The sequence below is a fragment of the Myotis nattereri genome (assembly GCF_964212035.1).
Source record: "Myotis nattereri genome assembly, chromosome: 1".
Lineage (NCBI taxonomy): Eukaryota > Metazoa > Chordata > Mammalia > Chiroptera > Vespertilionidae > Myotis > Myotis nattereri.
Window position 1 is genome coordinate 31,515,422 of NC_138075.1, and position 17,024 is coordinate 31,532,445.

Sequence of the window (17,024 nt, forward strand, 5' to 3'; positions counted from 1 at the left end):
ATTTCTCTGTCACATCTGATGTCTCTGTCTGTTTCTTTCCTTCCTCTCTCTCAAAACAAAATCAATTAAAAAACAATTTAGTCCTGTACCTCCCTACGGCTAACAGAAAGTTCCACCAACAAAGGCAAGATTAAAAGTTGCTGGCTCTTTCCATGGTATTTTGCTGCCTCACAGAACACAACTCTTATAAATAGGGTAGTAACTGCCTTACCTGATGCATAGGATTGGGGGTGGAGGTGGGGGGTGGATGTAAAAACAAAATAAGCTAAAGAACATTGTACTATGTAAAATACACTTTTCTCCAAGTCTAGGAAAAAACGCATGCATAGTGACAGAACTGTAAAGTAAGTAGAGTAAATGTAAACAATTAATGCTTCTGGATAAAGGGGAGCTCCATGTGTTCTTCTTACAGCATCAAAATATCAAGTTGTAAAAATTAAAAATAAAGTGAGACTATAACTACTGTTGATAATACACACAAGGAATGTAATGCTCATTCCTTTTTATTGTAAGACTAGAGGCCCAGTGCACAGGTGGGGTCCCTAAGCCTGGCTGTCGATCAGGGCCAATCAGCTGACCAGGGGGGAGGGACCATGAGAGGTTGGCTGTGGGAGCTCACGGACCACCAGGGGGCAGCTCCTGCATTGAGCAACTGCCCCCTGGTGGTCAGTGTGCATCATAGGTACTGGCTGGTCGTAAAGGTCACTTAGGCTTTTATATATGTAGATGTGCCAGTTTGTTTATCCACTCATCCACTGAAGGACCTTTGGGTTGTTTTTCAATTTTGGAGACTTTTAAATAGAGCTGCTAAAAACATTCATGGTTTTGTATGAACACAGTTTGTATTTCTCTTGGATAAATACCTAGGAGTGAGATTTCTGGCTATGTGGTTGGTATAGTGTATATTTAATGACTATACATTTTTTATAGAAACTCAAGATAGAGAAATAACCATTCTTGCTTAAAGTCTCAGTACTGGGAAGAGCAGAGTTTCAAACTTCAGAAGCCGCTATGCTGCCATGCTGGCCTCCTGACTCCTATCCATGTCACACAGGAAGTGTCAGCCTTTGTAGCTGAGGGCAGGTTGTCAGCGCTTTATTTATTTCAGGATAACCACTTATAACTTATAGGTAAATGGGAAATAACCTCTATTGCCAGTCTTTGTTATGTCGATTACGCTCTTAAGACTATGGTTATGGAGGTAACTTTACCCAAAATAGGTGACTCTAAGGAGATTTCTGCTTCTTATCATTTACTCAGTGTCATACAATATCAAAAATGAAAAAGGAAGAGCTTACCCGTAACCTTCGGATTTGGATATCAGAAAATTTTCTCACTCCATTTACTGATGGTACCAAACGATTAAAGAGAGCCTGAAAGAAAAGGAGGAAAAGGGCTTTTAAATGAACTCCATTGCTTTGCTACCTGTATCACTAGCATCCAAGGGACCAACATTAATTCAGGTTCTTGAACCCTTTCAAAAGTGCCCATGGGACCTCCGTGCCTACCTTGTCCGTCTGAGTCTGTTCATGGAACATCCGGGCATCGATGGCCGCGGCAACGAGGTTATTAGCTGCAGTGATGGCGTGGATATCACCAGTGAGGTGCAGATTAAACTGGGAAAGAGCAGAAGCCGCATTAGTCTTCTAACTTGCCAACATCCATTCTATTCCAACCAAATCAATCCCCATGTCAAAGCCAATGGACAGCTGATGGCAGCACAGCTAGTGGACAAAGCCCCGATACAGGCAGATCTTGAATACATAAATTACTGTCTTCAGAAGAAACTGTGGTTTCCCCTAAGTGACATGTCCAGGAACCACAAACACCATCCCACCAGGATCAACAACAACACTGAGTTACTGACGGCGCGTCATGTCCTTTAGACAGTGAGCGAGGAGTACAATGGAGCAACCCAACTCTATGCCTATACACTGTTCCTGTTTCTGCAGTTATTACTCTGAATTTACTCCATGTTGGTTCTTCTCAATCTCATGCTTCATTTGATCAATTGCTTAAAATTATTAATTCCCCGTGAAAGCCAGACTTCGAAGTCCTTATCATGTCAAAAAAATGAAGCTGCCTCACAACTTTGTAAATTAAGATGATTTTCCCTTACGTGTCACTTCTGCTGAGAAATAAAGTCATTTGTCCACTAAGACCTCTACAATAAAGCTTAATTTCTAGAAGGAAAAGCCATAATAAAGGGTCTGAGTCAACCAAATCCCAGAACACGTTACCTCTTCCATAGGAATGACCTGAGAGTAGCCACCACCTGCAGCGCCACCTAGAGGACAGGTCAAGGGTGAGGCTCATGTAAGGCATGTTTCTCCACAGAGGAAATCAAATCGATTTCATAACTGCTGCACATATTATTTATTTATTTTCTACAACCATTTGGACGGATTTGATCAGTGTCTTTAATTTTTTTCTACAAGCTGAAACACTCGATCTTTCTTGTGCTGAACAGCCTCTCAACTGAAATCTAAGTCTAACAAAAACACGAACACATACATACCGACTTACTAGTATTATCTTTAGAAACAGATTCCTTGTGATTCCTAACATCTTAGAAGTCCTAGCCTACAGTTATATAAAGGCAAACCTGTTCAATTTTCCACTCTCATAAACACTACTCTGGCATTTTAAAAAGGGGAATATTTAAAATACACACCAAACACAGAGACTGCAATTCTTCCTAAGTAGGAGACACACATTAGGAAACAGGTTAACTGCTAGATTTTTGCTGGCGTATCTGGAATAATAACCAAAGGCCAGTCAAAAAAATATCCAGGTTTCAAGTTATCAGTGAGATAAATGTCAGCTTGAGATGGATTTTAAATTTTATTTCTTGGTGAGGCAGAGACCATGCAATGAAAATGGGGCAATTTGTGATACGAGGAAAAGGAGAATATTGGGTTCAATAAGTAGAACAAGGAAAAAGGCTCAATCAAATGTAAGGGAGTTAAGACAAGCTCAAAAGCAGAGCTAAGTCAGCACATTTATGAAACAGATCAAAACAACAGGCAAAGGAGCAAAGATGGCACCCCGAATTAACATTAGGAGAAATCATTAGAACAGGCAAAATATGTGATGCCCTATCACTGAGCCAATAGGATTATACTTAATTATAATAAAAATAATTTTAATTAAAAGAACATGTCTACAGCACTGGAGCTATCAAAAACCGAAGGTGAAGTACGATGCCGGACATCGTGTTTTCATGCAATCAGATGAAACACTGTTGATGGTGTTGTTTTAGACCTTGAAATAGACATGGGGCCCACTCTGGTACTTAAGATTAGTGCCTTTGACCCAGTTGCCTCTGAAGTCCCAGTTGCTGCTACTGCAAAATGGAGATAATACTGTCTTACATTAGAAAATAAATACACATACACTGCTTAGCACAAATGCTGGTATAAAGCACATTCTCAACCAGGGTAGGCTTTTCTTATTCCCACAGGGTGAGACATCTGTAGGGTTTGTCTATGTCTCTAGAAAGTCAGCATGGTGACTGATTACCTTTATTGTTACCATGACAATTGACTATTAGTCATACAAAAGCACCTCTGCCTACATAGTACTCATCCTAGGAGTTCCTGTGCAGTGTCAGAGTGACAGCAGGAGCAGGCGCTGGGGTGATCCGATGAAAGCCTTCACCAAAAGCACCACGACAGGTGGGTGTGAGGAAGACATTCCTAACGTCTAAAAAGCTGAGGGCCCCGTGAGCATTCATGGGTCAAGAGGGCCAGAGAAGACTGAGGGAGAGGCAGGTGTCCTCTGGCCACCCACGGTCTGCTCCCACGGATACCTTTAATTCCAAAGGTGGGGCCCTGAGAAGGCTGCCGTACACACGCGAAGACGTTCTGATGGAGGTGGGCGCCGAGGGCTTGCACCAGCCCAATTGTGGTGGTGCTTTTCCCTTCTCCCAGAGGCGTTGGAGTTATTCTTCATGATGAAAGCAAAAGAGGAAAGTTACATTTAGGGGAATTAAATTGATGTGAATCACTAAGACAGATCTAACAGATCCTAGAGAACGATTCCTAACCTGAATAATAAGACGAAAGACCCGAAAAAGGTCTTAGGAGTCTTGGTTGTAACTTCCCCCTAATTTTAAATCAAAAAACACTGCTGTGCTTTAGCTGTTCTCACTGTAAGGAGAAATACACTTTACCTTGTAGAAAGACACTACTATGATTTAAATTTCTCAACCTAGTCTCAAAAACTAGCTTTTATATGTAACTCAGCCCAGCAATAAAAATGAATGCTCAATAGAGCTAACGAATTAATGAATTTGGGGTTAAGAAAAAGCAATTCCATATGAAGACCAGGTTTTAAGATCCAATTCTTTCACTTACTAGATGAATAACTTGACAAATTTTCTCATCTCTGAAGGTCATAATCTACTCTGACCTCACAGTGTGGCTGTAAGGACCAAATTAGATAAAAATACCTGTGAAAATGCTAAAACCAAAGTAAAGGAACCTCCACACATACATGCTAAGAGCAAATGCAACCCCTGGTGATAACCATCAGGATTAATACTAAGATTTGATTGGCAAATGAATAGAAGTCGCACCCAGTCACCACCACGTATTTGCCATCGGGCTGCTGCCGCAGGCGGTCCAGCACTGACAACAGGACTTTGGCCTTGGTTTCACCGTACAATTCCACCTCCTCAGAGAACAGACCAATTTCTTGAGCCAGCTTACTGATGGACTTTGGCTTGCAGGATCGGGATATGTCAATGTCACTTAAAAGAAATACAGGAAAGGTGAATCCATCTTTGTTCATGGAAGGTATTAATCCCAGCCTAGTCATGACCCACCCCAACCACTTATGGTACTTTCAGAAGGGATATATATACGTGTAGCCACGGCTACAAATCAACAACCCACAAAGTTTTAAACCTGTAAAACTTCATTTTTACCTTGGAACCGGTGTTTTGAGGTTAAGCTTGTTATGCTCAATCGGCCACTTTCCTGGCTTAAATTTCTCCAGAAAACGCTTTGCACTCTCTACTGTGCTCTAAAAAAACCAAAAAAAAAAAAAAACCCCAAAATATAAACAGAACCTTTCAACCTCCACCTCAACTCTTAATTCTGCATAACTCAAGTGCATTCTGCATAACTCAAGTGCAATCAAAATGAACACCTTCATGGTCTATCTATTCACATGCTTCCATTCTGGGCTGCTTGCCTCTCCCCGTATCAGCTGGTGTGGGTTAAAAAGGCCAAGAGAGACAAATCCTACTTAGCAAAGTCAGTGTTTGCACTTTCTCTTCCTTAAGTTATTCCACAGTAAAGTAGAATTGTGCCTTCCCTACTTTCCTCTACTCATAGGACTGATTCTATTTCTCTGTTCTTCCATTCCCTTTTTTTTTCCTTCTTCCACAGATTCATATCCCTCCTTAGCTTCTGAGCAGGTTTCATGACATCTCTACTTGGGGAGAAGAGCAGTAACTTGAATCCTACCAGTTTCCTAGAGCTGTTATAGAAGCCTTGATTCAGACGCACCTGCATTAGCATTGCCACCGTCATGGGCCCGACGCCACCGGGAACAGGAGTGATGAAGCCCGCCCTCTCTTTGGCCTCACTGAACGCCACATCGCCCACAACTTTCCTCCCGCTCTGCTTAGTATCATCTGGTCATGGGGGGGAAACATCAAAGCAAAGTGTCAGAACGTAATCCTGGTGTTTATTTCTAAATTAAGTGATCAACTATGACCGCTTGTTCCAAAAACTAAGTAAAGTTTAGGGTGTATAGTCCCATCTGGCTCAAGTGCCCACTTTACCTAAAAGCTATGGGATGACAGGTGTTTGCTATTTCCTAGGGAAAAACTTCTTTTACCTGCAAAAATTCACACGCTGCATTAAGTGGTTTTTCAGAACCCAAAGAATCCTTTTGTAGTCTGTCCAGTGACAAATAAAATACCAACTGTTTTTTTACTCTTAAAGCCAACTATCCAATTTATAATGAGCTCCTTTTAAAATGTTAATTTGCCAAGGCCTACAAAGGAAATTTTTTTTGGGTGCATAAACCTCCAACTATGCCACAGCTGCCAGATACCGTTTCTACAGCAACTGTCAGCATTTTGTAAGTTCCATGCATGAGATGGAGGAACAATTCAACATCCAATTCCAAAGATGAGCAGCTACTTAAATGTATGCAAGAGGCAAATAGTATAATTACACTTCCCTTAAAAGGATACAAGAATAACTACCATTCTTACCAGCGAAGAATAGCTATTCAAGGGAACAAAGCCCAGTGATGCCTCGTTGCTCTGCACACAGAGAGCATCCCAACTTGGCTTCAGTGTACTCGGGGAGGGGCTGGCGGACCGGGCCGGGCCCTGCAGCGCTAAGGCTCCCAGGCAGGATCTGGTCGGACCGTAGCCCTTTCACGACCTCTCTTTGATCGGAGCACCACAAGGAGAGAGGATGCTTCAGAGGACAGCCGGTCCTCAAATAATGTCATTTCATTCAACATCAGTGAGAAAAGAACTCGCCCCACGAGTGAGTGTGATGCGCCCTGCAATGGGAGGGGTCCTGTCCAGGGCTGGTTCCCTCGCACCCTGAGCTGTATGATCCTGAACCGGAAGAAGTGGGCTGGAAAAGAATGATCTTTCTTGTTTTTATTCATCTTTCTTAAATGTATGTATAGCTCGCATGTATCTCGATGTTTAATATTAGAAGAGTTTCACTCTTTATTTAGAAGTTAGGTGGTATTTTTGTGACCAAAAATACGCCATAGAAACTTAACTCTTATTTGTATCAATTAGTCTATGGTAAAACTGGTTTCGTGACACATTGCTTCACTTAAAGTCACAGTTTCCAAGAGCCGACAGACCGTATTAACTGAGGGCTTACCTGTGTAGCCAAAAGGCCAGAAACCAGAGACCTAGGCTATGGGATCAGCTCTTCCCCTAACTGCTAGTCCTCAACCCTGTGGGCTCCTTACTGATCAGAAGTCCAAAGACGCAAGGAAGGATAATGCTACTTATTTCACAAGCTTGCTGAGAATCAAGTGAAAAATGTGCATATTCTTGACACTGAAAACGCATTCTGCAAATTTCTTACCGAACTGTAAGAGTTTCTCTTCCCGTCCTAGCCACATAAGAGATTTTCACTATGTACTATAAGGAGCTGATAAATAAAAACTCTTCAGACAGTTTCTAGAAATTACAAAGCAGCAGCTCTTATAACACTAATGTCGTCTCAAAAGGTCAAGCAAATACTGTCAAGGTTGTGTCCTTTGTACAGGTTTCAATAGTCCAACGCTGAAGCTAGCTTCAAACCCCAACACCTCTTTCTATTAATTATTAACTATTATCAATGTGAGTCACTTTCTTCATGCTTCTCAATATGTAAGAGACATGTCATGTACTGCACAACCAAATGCTGTACTGGAAGAGCTCAGTGTTGCTAGTTAATCAAACAGGGTTGACTTGAGTGCCCTCTGATGTCTGTATAGTAGTTCGTGGACAGTCTGATGTGGTCGGTGAAAAAAGCGATCACTTCTCAATCTAAGTGAGTGAATGGATTTAGTAACCAACAAACATCTTGGTTAAATACCCCGGGGCCTAGAACGTTTCTTTCATTGGGAATTATAGGGGCAAAATTCAACTGAAGATCCAGCTGAGACTTTACTCCTTCACATTTAATTTGGGTGCCCCCAGTAATAGAGTCCAGTATAGAAGCCACTGTGCTGGCTGAGTTGAGATTGGACTGGGCCAGGGTGGGGAATCAGTTCCCTCTTTTTATAACCCCTTCAAATAAAACCTACTATTAATCTAGTCCAGTGGTCGGCAAACTCATTAGTCAACAGAGCCAAATATCAACAGTACAACGATTGAAATTTCTTTTGAGAGCCAAAATTTTTAAACTTAAACTATATAGGTAGGTACACTGTTATTAACTTAATTAGGGTACTCCTAAGGCTTAGGAAGAGTCACACTCAAGGGGCCAAAGAGCAGCAGTTTGCTGACCACGGATCTAGTCCTTCTCAAATTCTTTAGTAAGCCAAGCAGGAAGAACACTTTGATGTGTTTCTCTGGCCAATTCTTTCTGCTCTGCACTTGAAACTTTTAAAATATTCCTTTTTTTTGGTGGGGGGAGGGAAGCACACACCTTAATTCATTCTTATTTGGCAAGTGACATAATGTTATCCACACAAATGATTTAAATGATCAAAATATGAACCAAGAAGTGACCCAGCTGTGCTTTCAAAATGAAGACCCATTGTCTGCAACTCAGTTATTCTGCCATCTTGTGGGGACATTAAAATCCTGCCTTATTGATATTTATTCACCTATATGATCAGTAAAGATAGTGCATTGATCTTATTCACATTTTACCATCTACATGAGGAATAAATGTGCACAGAATGGTAAGTTTCATGTTTAAGTCACATTTACCTGCAAATTTCTTACCTAACTGCAAGACTTAAGATCCCCACCCAGGTGTTTCTTCATCTCCCTCAAATCTAGTCCCCCCCACAAAATGCCCAGTGCAGAAATATGACACAGAAGATGCAAGGTTCTGAAGAGAATGAGCGTAAATGTCACGTCGCAAATGCTCAAAGTGAGGAGTTGTAGGTAAGTACTTTCTCGATCACCCATTAGATAATTACGCTATAAGAAAATTAGTGCTCATTTATGAGCTACTGTCTTAAAAGCATGGTAGGGAGAGTGGGAGGCAGGTTAAAAACAGTGAAGGCTTGACAGTGACTAATATTCCTGGCAGCTTAGTGTCTATATTTCAAAGCTGAGATGGCAAGGGAGAAAAATGATCATTCTTGCTGTAACTCTCTTCAATAATTCGATAGATACAATAGGGTGCAAGCGGCTAGAAGGCGTACGCTGGACAGGGCACCGCAGAGACCACTGCCCTGGAGAAGCTGACTGACTCGTGGAGGAGCCCACAGGGCACCAAGTATGAGACACGTATGATAAAAGAAGCACAAGTTTTATGAGGAGGAAGGGAATGAGGGAGGGAGGGAGGGAGGGAGGAAGAAGGGATTGTCAGAAGAGGACACTATCCCTTGTTGAAGGGAAACCAGGCAAGGTTTGGGAGGAAGAAGGGGCATTTCAGACAGAAACGAGGTGGGGAGGAAGTTGGCTGAAAGTGAAGGTCACAGCTGAGCTTAGGCAGTTTTGTGTAGCCCAAGGCCTGTGCAGAGAAACAGTCTCTCGATTAAAGATTGTTCCTTCTTGAATCTATGAGGTATGTACACAGGTACACACTGTACTGTACTTTCAAATGTTATGTTTGAAAACTCCATGAAGAAAGAACAGCCTGCTCCACTGAAGATGCAGGTGTAGATGCCGCAAAGGACAAACAAGGCATGTGCGGACGGGCATGTGGTCCGTTTACAACAACTTAAGGCAGGTTTTCACGAAGTGCATGTGAGAAGAGGCCGCAGAGGTGGCTGCCACTAGGACGGGGTTAAGGAGTCTGACGAGTCACATGGACGAGGAGGCCCATGGGCCCATGTCAAGGTGAATATGGCAAGAGCACACAGATGGATCTGAATAGGCATCAGACTGGTAAGAAATTCACAGCAGTCCGTCCAGTTGAGAGGGTTACACTCAACGGTGACACTGAGGACAGAGAAGGGAGGAGAAAATCTAATATTTAAAAATAAATCCAATAAGGGGAATAATTTGGAGGGAGAAGAAAAGGTCGAGACCTGTGGGAAGGAAGAATGGTGACATATAAACAGAAACAGGAGAGAGGCAGGAATTAGGGAGAAGGGTGCCAAGGACAGCTATGGACGTGGTGTAAGGCTTTACCCTCTCAGCCTAGAAAAAGGTCAAACCCCTTCTTTTTCTTGTAAAACCTCCCTCTTGCCCCCTGTGCAGTCTTCTCCCCGGACAAAGTCATCTCGGGAGCTGCACAGCAGCGGCTAAAACCACGGGTTCTGCTGTCAAGCTGGCCTGCCTGCCTGCCAGGAGCGACGTCCCATCTGCTGACTGCAAGCACCCGTGGGCAGGCCCATCACACTGAAGCTCAGCACTTCAGCCTAAAACAGGATCAGGGGTTCCCACTGAGGCTTCACCTGATGACCTAGACATCTTCCTCAGCCCAGCCCTCCAACAGACCCGCCTTCCTCTCCCAGCAACACTCACCTGGGACGTAGTTGATTCCACAGTCGATGACTACTGCCCCGGGTTTGATCCACTCCCCTTTCACCATTTCAGGCTGACCAACGGCAACCACCAGGATGTCACCTTTATTTACCTAAGGAGAGAGGATTCTGACTTCAGAAATTAAAAGCGAAACATAAAAAATCTAGACGTGGAAAGGACATTCCTTCCATCCCTGCAGGAGATTTTCACCGTCATCAGCTATTTTCTGCAGGCCACTCACTGACAGTTCTCTGGATGCTCTGCTCATTCCTGTACGTCAAAAGCTCCCCTTTCAAAAGCCCCCCTTTTATTTTACCAAATGGGGAACTTGATAAGAACCCAAAGGAGCCAAAGGCCTAGGATGATGTCCTGAATGAAAAATATCCAAAGGCTGCTCCCGGTGAAATGTGGGAACTTCCACCTCCCGCAGAAGGCTGCTTGGCGACAACTGTAAGAGAAGGTGCCGGGCCTCTCTCCTGCTCTCTCCACATTTAAGAGACTGCACTGTCAACAGGATGTGTACATGTGAGAATTCCCGGGCTCAGGAATCTGAAGCAGGGGGCAAGAACAAGCTGCGACGGGTGTCATGGGACCTCTGTCCACACATTTCCCCCCGAAGCACCTTTATCTCTGAGGCCACCATTCTTATCAGTTTGGGATCTGGCTGCCAGGAGTCAATCCTAGTTCTTACTCTGCCAATCCCTATCTGCCACAGAGGAGACTGGTACAGAAAGAATATAGTCAGAACAAAATCTGCACAACCTTGGGCAAGTGCTCCATGTGAATTCGTTTTTTCATCTTACAAAATGAGACAAGAATCATAGAACAGTTATAGAAGAATCATAGAATTGTTAGGATAAATGAGATAATGAGGTAAAGTACACGATAGTTTCTGGCACTTAAATGTTAGTTGTTCCCATTAAGTGAGGACACGCCACCACACATATGCACATGCACACAAATATACACACACACACATCATCATCATCTTCCACTCCACGCTGGACCCCCTACCTCCTTATCTAGATTGGCAGTCTTGGAGTGGCAGGTGGTCACTGTGGCGTGGTTCCACAGAAGCAAGTCATGCATGGGGGCACCGACTATTTTACTGCGCCCGATCACCACAGCGTGCCTCCCGGCAATCTGCACCCCTGCAAGAAAAGCCAGCGTGCATCAGAGAACTGGGGGGAACCGCCCTCCTTCGCATGTCACCTATGTGGGAAAATTCAGAACAAGTGCATGGAAACAGATTCAGAGCACCAATAAGAAATCTTCCAACAACTCTAGGGTTTTAGCTACAAATTAGTCCTGTACATGTGTGTGTGTGTCTTTCTTTCTTTTTTTTTTTTTTTTTTTGCGATTGTCTGAAATTTCTATAACCTTGCTCCGGATGCAGCAGGGCAAGGCCTCAAACCGTTCCAAAATATTCTAGCAAGCACTATAGGAATGCACAGGGTCACCCCAGACCCAAGCACGCTGGAGGCTTGCAGCACATGTGTCTTTCTTGCTGTGGGTTTTTTGAGAGCTGCTTAAGCCAAGATACATTCATTCAGTCACCGGAAAGTGGGAAGAAAACCTACACTAAAGAAAAAAAAGAAACCGTGACATACAGCTAATAAACAGCCATATGGAAGAAGACATCAGATTCAACTCCATGGAAAAAATAGTGATGACAAATAGGAGGCATGCAATGGGATGAGGGAAGTGCGGGAAATTAGATTAATACATATTGGTGATTCTTTCCACCTGGGTAGGCGTATTTATGCAGTTCCTCACCTAACTTTCTTTTGGCTTAGGGCCTGATCCATAGGGTTATTTGCTGGAAAGTGAAAAAGGGGAATTTAACTGTGGTAGAAAGCTTTCTTTTTGCCTACTCAGCATCCGTCCCTCTGGCACTACACCCATGTCCTTTTCTCGACTGACATACTCTACTTAATAGAAATGGTCTGGGCGAGCACCCAACAGTGGCTATGTGACCGTATTTCATCCCCTGGCCAATGAGATCCAATCCCATGACTGTTAGGCACAAGGATGGAACAAGGCTGGAGCTGCTTGGGGCTGCCAAACGGAGTCTGAGAATGAGCTAGGAAAAGAGCAGAAATAAAGTACCGAAGACTCCACCTGAGCCCCCCTACCTAAGCTGTGGCTGAAGTGCTTAAGGCAGTTGGTGCTTAAATTGTGCTTCTTGCAAAACATTAATTTTATCCAAAAAAGATAAGCTTCTATATAATGCTAACACCACAAACATCTAGAAGTAAAGCCCTCAAAGTCTGAAGTGTTTAAACCAATGGCAGCTTCACGAGCCGTTAGACTAGAGGAAGTAGAAGCCTGTAGCTGCTGTGGCTCATGGGATTGCTTTTTATCAAGTTGCAACAAACTGCTAAATGGGCAGCAGAATATAAACTTAGTGGTGGGACTGACAGCGATAGCTGTCACAAGGCTTATCGTGTGACCTTTTCTCACTAACCACAGAACATTTTCTTTTACATAGGCCAACATTTTCCACTTCAAACTTCTGATCCACTTCCTCTACACAGGACACACTTCCTCGTAAAAAATAAGCTCTGCTAAAGGATTTGTGATGAAATCAAAACACCAAGATGCTCCTTAGGCGATGAGGTAATGTAGCCAATTGTTCAGAGATGGTTTCCAGACATTGGTCTAGGTGCCCACTGGGGAGGTGGGGACTTTTCACATTGTACCCCTACATACTATTTAATTCTTACTACCATAGAGCCCCCCCGGCCCCCCCATACACACACACACACACACACACACACACACACACACACACACATTGCTTTGAACTTGGCTCTGCTGCCTCTTGGACAAATTACTCAATCTTTCTGAGCCTGTTTTCTCAGCTTTTGAATAATGAGAGTACCCATGTCATAGGCTTGTTGAGAATACTGAGGATTTAGGTAAAGCCCCCTAGCAGATCGCTCCTCGTGCCAATCAAGTCCATTTATACAGGGCCCACAATGAACCTCCTCTGTACCTGCACGTATCAAGGCCAGGGTCTAAGAAACGGTGCTTTGCTTTTGGTTTTTACCTGTCCCTTTGATGAGTTCCAAGCATCCTTTAGGTGTACAAGGGATGAAACAGTCATTTAGGTCACCTCTAGCAAGTTTTCCAGCACTGATGTTAGTCAATCTAAAACAGTGAAAGCAATGAAGGGGGAAATAAAGGTAATTTAGGTGTTTTTACTCTTTAGAAGCAAATATATTATTTATATTTGGAACCATGCAATGTGATGTAGAAAGTTAAGCCACACTCACCCATCTACATCCTTTTCAGGTGCAATAGCATTGACCACTGCTTCAGTGTTAATGGGATTCTCTGAATCTAAAGGTAGCTGCACGATGAACCCATGTATGGTGTGGTCTTCATTCAAAGACGTAATGTACTTTAATACCTAAAAACAATACCGCATACAATCTGTGTGTCACACAGAAATCAAAGGGTGGAGAAACACTTTCCAAGTCAAAAGGAAGGTTGTCCCATTGCCCCCTAAGAGTTTAATTGTAATCATCTCAAAATGTACCTCCTCTTGCCCTGGCTGGTTTGGCTCAGTGGATAGAGCGTCGGCCTACGGACTGAAGGGTCCTGGGTTCGATTCCGGTCAGGGGCATGGACCTTGGTTGCGGGCACAATCCCAGTAGAGGGTGTGCAGGAGGCAGCTGATCGATGTTTCTCTCTCATCAATGTTTCTAACTTTCTATCCCTCTCCCTTCCTCTCTGTAAAAAATCAATAAAATGTATTTTTTTTAAAAAAGTACCTCCTCTTGAATCCTGAGAGAATTCTACTTTACCACAGAACATAGTCACCAGGGGTCTGGTAAGAAACCCATCAAAGAACTAAGAACTTCAACAATAATACCCAGTCACCGTGGTCTAAATCAAGATTTCTGTGATAACAGAAATGTTCTCTATTACACAGCTTACAATACAATAGTAGTTACTGAATACTTGAAATGTGGCTAATACAACTGAAGAACTGAATTTTTAAATTTTCTTTCATTTTATTAAATGGCCACAGGGGGCTAGTGGCTACCCTATTGGACACTGCAGATACAGAACATTTCCATGGCTTCAGAAAGTTCTTCTTCCCTCCTGCCCCTTCAGTTAACCCACTATCTACAAGCAACCACAGTTCTGATTTTAATCACAGACTTATTTATCCTGTCTATTCTTTTTTTAAAATGCTTTTATTGATTTCAGAGAGGAAGGGAGAGGGAGAGAGAAATAGAAACATCAATGATGAGAATCATTGATTGGTTGCCTCCTGCATGCCCCCTACTGGGGATCAAGCCTGGAACCCAGCCCTGTACCCTGACCAGGGAATTAAACCGTGACCTCCTGGTTCATAGGTTGATGCTCAACCACTGAGCTACACCGCCTGGGCTGTTCTGTTTATTCTGGATCATCATATAAATGAAATGCACATTTGGTTTTTAAGATGCATATAACTATAGGCAAGGGGTCATTTTTTAATCAACACTGCAGGTGATGTGGAAACAAATGCTGCTGCAATCACACTCTGAGTACCAAACATTCATACCCTAGCTTTGCACCATTTACTCCGTAGGTATTTTCAAAGATTTTCTAGAGGCAGAGTCTGTGGAGAAAGAATTACCTGGAGGTCTTCTGTATGCCGAATGTATCAATCCCTAAAGTTCTATTAAACCAAAACCAGAGAGGAAAGCCTTCAGCTGCCCTCTTCACACTCAGTTCCTAAAAGCTCACCTCAGCTTCTGTAGCCGTTCTTGGTAACTTAATGTGAGTGGCTTTGATCCCAATCTGCAAAAATGAACATTTAAAACAGGTGTTCAGCAAGAGAACTTGAGACATACAGATATGACTAAAACAAACCATGCGGTGTTTTAATCATTTCACCCTGTGTTCTGAAAAATCAGCCTCTCATTTTGACCCACTCATCATTTACGTAATTGTCATCACTGCACTTCAGCAATTTCATGTCCACTATTCCTGCTCGTTGGGAAGTAGGCAGATCACTGATTAGAAAATATTCAAGGGTAAACCAGAGGCTGCAGCTCTAAGTCACCCATTTCTGACTTGCAACATAAATGAAAGTCTGCTGTGGGCGAGAAAAGGTTTTATGGGGAGGGGCACAAAGGGCAAGGGTAGCAGGCAGGACCTGGGTGAGGTGGGGGTGACAACACTGCTGATCTCGCCTTACCTCTTCTGCAGCCTTCAGCTTCACATTTATATAAAGATTGGAATCATCTCTGTTGCCAACCTAGAATAATAAATACATGCAAATCAGACGATCAGGAAAGTCAAGGTGTACAGAAAAGCTTCTTTGACTCTTGTTGCAGAGAACTCTAACAGGAGAATCAGGAGGTCGGAGGAGGGTGGAGATGTGGACACAGGTGGGATTAGGGATCCCTCCCCAAACAAGGCCAAAAGAAAAGAAAAAGCAGGGGACGTCTGTATCTGCCCTGAAAATTAGGCCAGGGTGCTGCAGGCCTGCCTAAACCGTAGAATTTCTGCTGACATTGAGAGAGACAGGGCTGGGGGACTGCCATCAGGAAGAGAAACAATACAGCTGAGACAGGAACACCCAGAGGGCACACTCTGCTTCCTCTCCCTCACTCCCAAGGGCAGTGGAGAGCTCTCATGCCCGCACAAGAGAAGAAAACCAGCTAGGGTGGACTATTCCTACCTTACACAGAGCAGACACCTGTGCGAGGCAAAGGGCAGTCTGCTGGCCCCAAGACAAAGAAGCAGCCAAATCCTTTGAACCACTGTGCTAGGTCTCACCATGTTCCTTCTACTAGTATCTACTTCATCATGATCATATTTATAGGTTTTCCCTGTAACCGTTTATCTGTAAAATTTTATTTTACAAATACTTTTCCATGTTCCAGTGGTTGACAATTATCCTTTTCAAGGTTGAAATAGACGCTCAGGGTGAAATGCTATAAATTTGGCTTCTGCCAAAATTGCAGAGGGAAAAATGGTAGGTCCATCAATATTGACACAAGACTCCTTTTAACAGGACAACCGCGGAGAAAGAAGCGGGCCTTAGTGACAGAGTATTTCCAGTCCCTGTCATGTTGATGCTACAATGGGAAGCTCCCCCAACCCAAGGCCCACCGATCATTGCCTCACTCTTAGCTTCTGTTGTTCTTTACACAGATCTGTTTTGCCAATGCCAATGTGAATTTCATCTCTTGAAAGATAAGTCTGTTGAGGGAAATGTAATTTTTTTAATGGCTCATTTGAATCTAACCTGCTTCCTGTGGGGGTTTCCTTAGAATTTTAGTGCCTCACATATTTTTTTCTTTGGCCATTTTCTATATACATTCTTTGCCCCTAGCATCCAACCTTCATTGACGGAGTTACCAGATTTAATGCACTGACTTTTAGATCAAAGTAGGAAAGAAGATGGTCCTAAATACAGAGTATTTTTTTACATTTTCATTAATATTTATAACTACAATTCATTATTTAGACTTCACTCTGAGTTTAAATGGTCTTATCGCCCCCTGCCCATCCTCTTAAAATTATAATTTCTCTCGACTGCAGTTTACTTTCACTCATCTCTCAGGTAGCTGACACGCAACTGTAAGTCACTTTTCCATGAAAGGTATGTAGGCATTTTTCTGAGTCTCTCTGTATCTGAAAATATCGTTTTGCTATATTTGCACTTGAAGGATCCACTTGGCTGAATTTGCTGTCACATCATTTTCCTTCAGAGACGTAGTAATTTTTTTTGCTGTTGTTGTTCCATTATAGGAACTGTTTTCTGTCTAAATGTTTCAGAAAGAATTTTTCTAAACCTCCATTTTATTTTTTTTAAATATACTTTTATTGATTTCAGAGAGGGAGGGAGAGGGAGAGAAACAGCAATGATGAGAATCATTGATCG

General features: G+C 42.9%; 1 protein-coding gene across 1 annotated transcript in view; it reads right to left on the reverse strand.

Moving 5' to 3' along the window:
• MTHFD1 (methylenetetrahydrofolate dehydrogenase, cyclohydrolase and formyltetrahydrofolate synthetase 1) overlaps nucleotides 1-17,024 on the reverse strand; it is a 56,726-nt gene that overhangs the window by 22,955 nt on the left and 16,747 nt on the right. The window contains exons 3-15 of the mRNA XM_081086070.1: nucleotides 15,330-15,389; nucleotides 14,876-14,929; nucleotides 13,408-13,544; nucleotides 13,182-13,282; nucleotides 11,144-11,280; nucleotides 10,130-10,241; nucleotides 5,517-5,644; nucleotides 4,931-5,028; nucleotides 4,580-4,753; nucleotides 3,812-3,948; nucleotides 2,241-2,287; nucleotides 1,509-1,616; nucleotides 1,299-1,373 (exon numbers count right to left, since the gene is read on the reverse strand). Coding sequence (XP_080942196.1) covers nucleotides 1,299-1,373; nucleotides 1,509-1,616; nucleotides 2,241-2,287; nucleotides 3,812-3,948; nucleotides 4,580-4,753; nucleotides 4,931-5,028; nucleotides 5,517-5,644; nucleotides 10,130-10,241; nucleotides 11,144-11,280; nucleotides 13,182-13,282; nucleotides 13,408-13,544; nucleotides 14,876-14,929; nucleotides 15,330-15,389 — 1,368 coding nt within the window. The remainder of the gene's footprint in view (nucleotides 1-1,298; nucleotides 1,374-1,508; nucleotides 1,617-2,240; nucleotides 2,288-3,811; nucleotides 3,949-4,579; nucleotides 4,754-4,930; nucleotides 5,029-5,516; nucleotides 5,645-10,129; nucleotides 10,242-11,143; nucleotides 11,281-13,181; nucleotides 13,283-13,407; nucleotides 13,545-14,875; nucleotides 14,930-15,329; nucleotides 15,390-17,024) is intronic.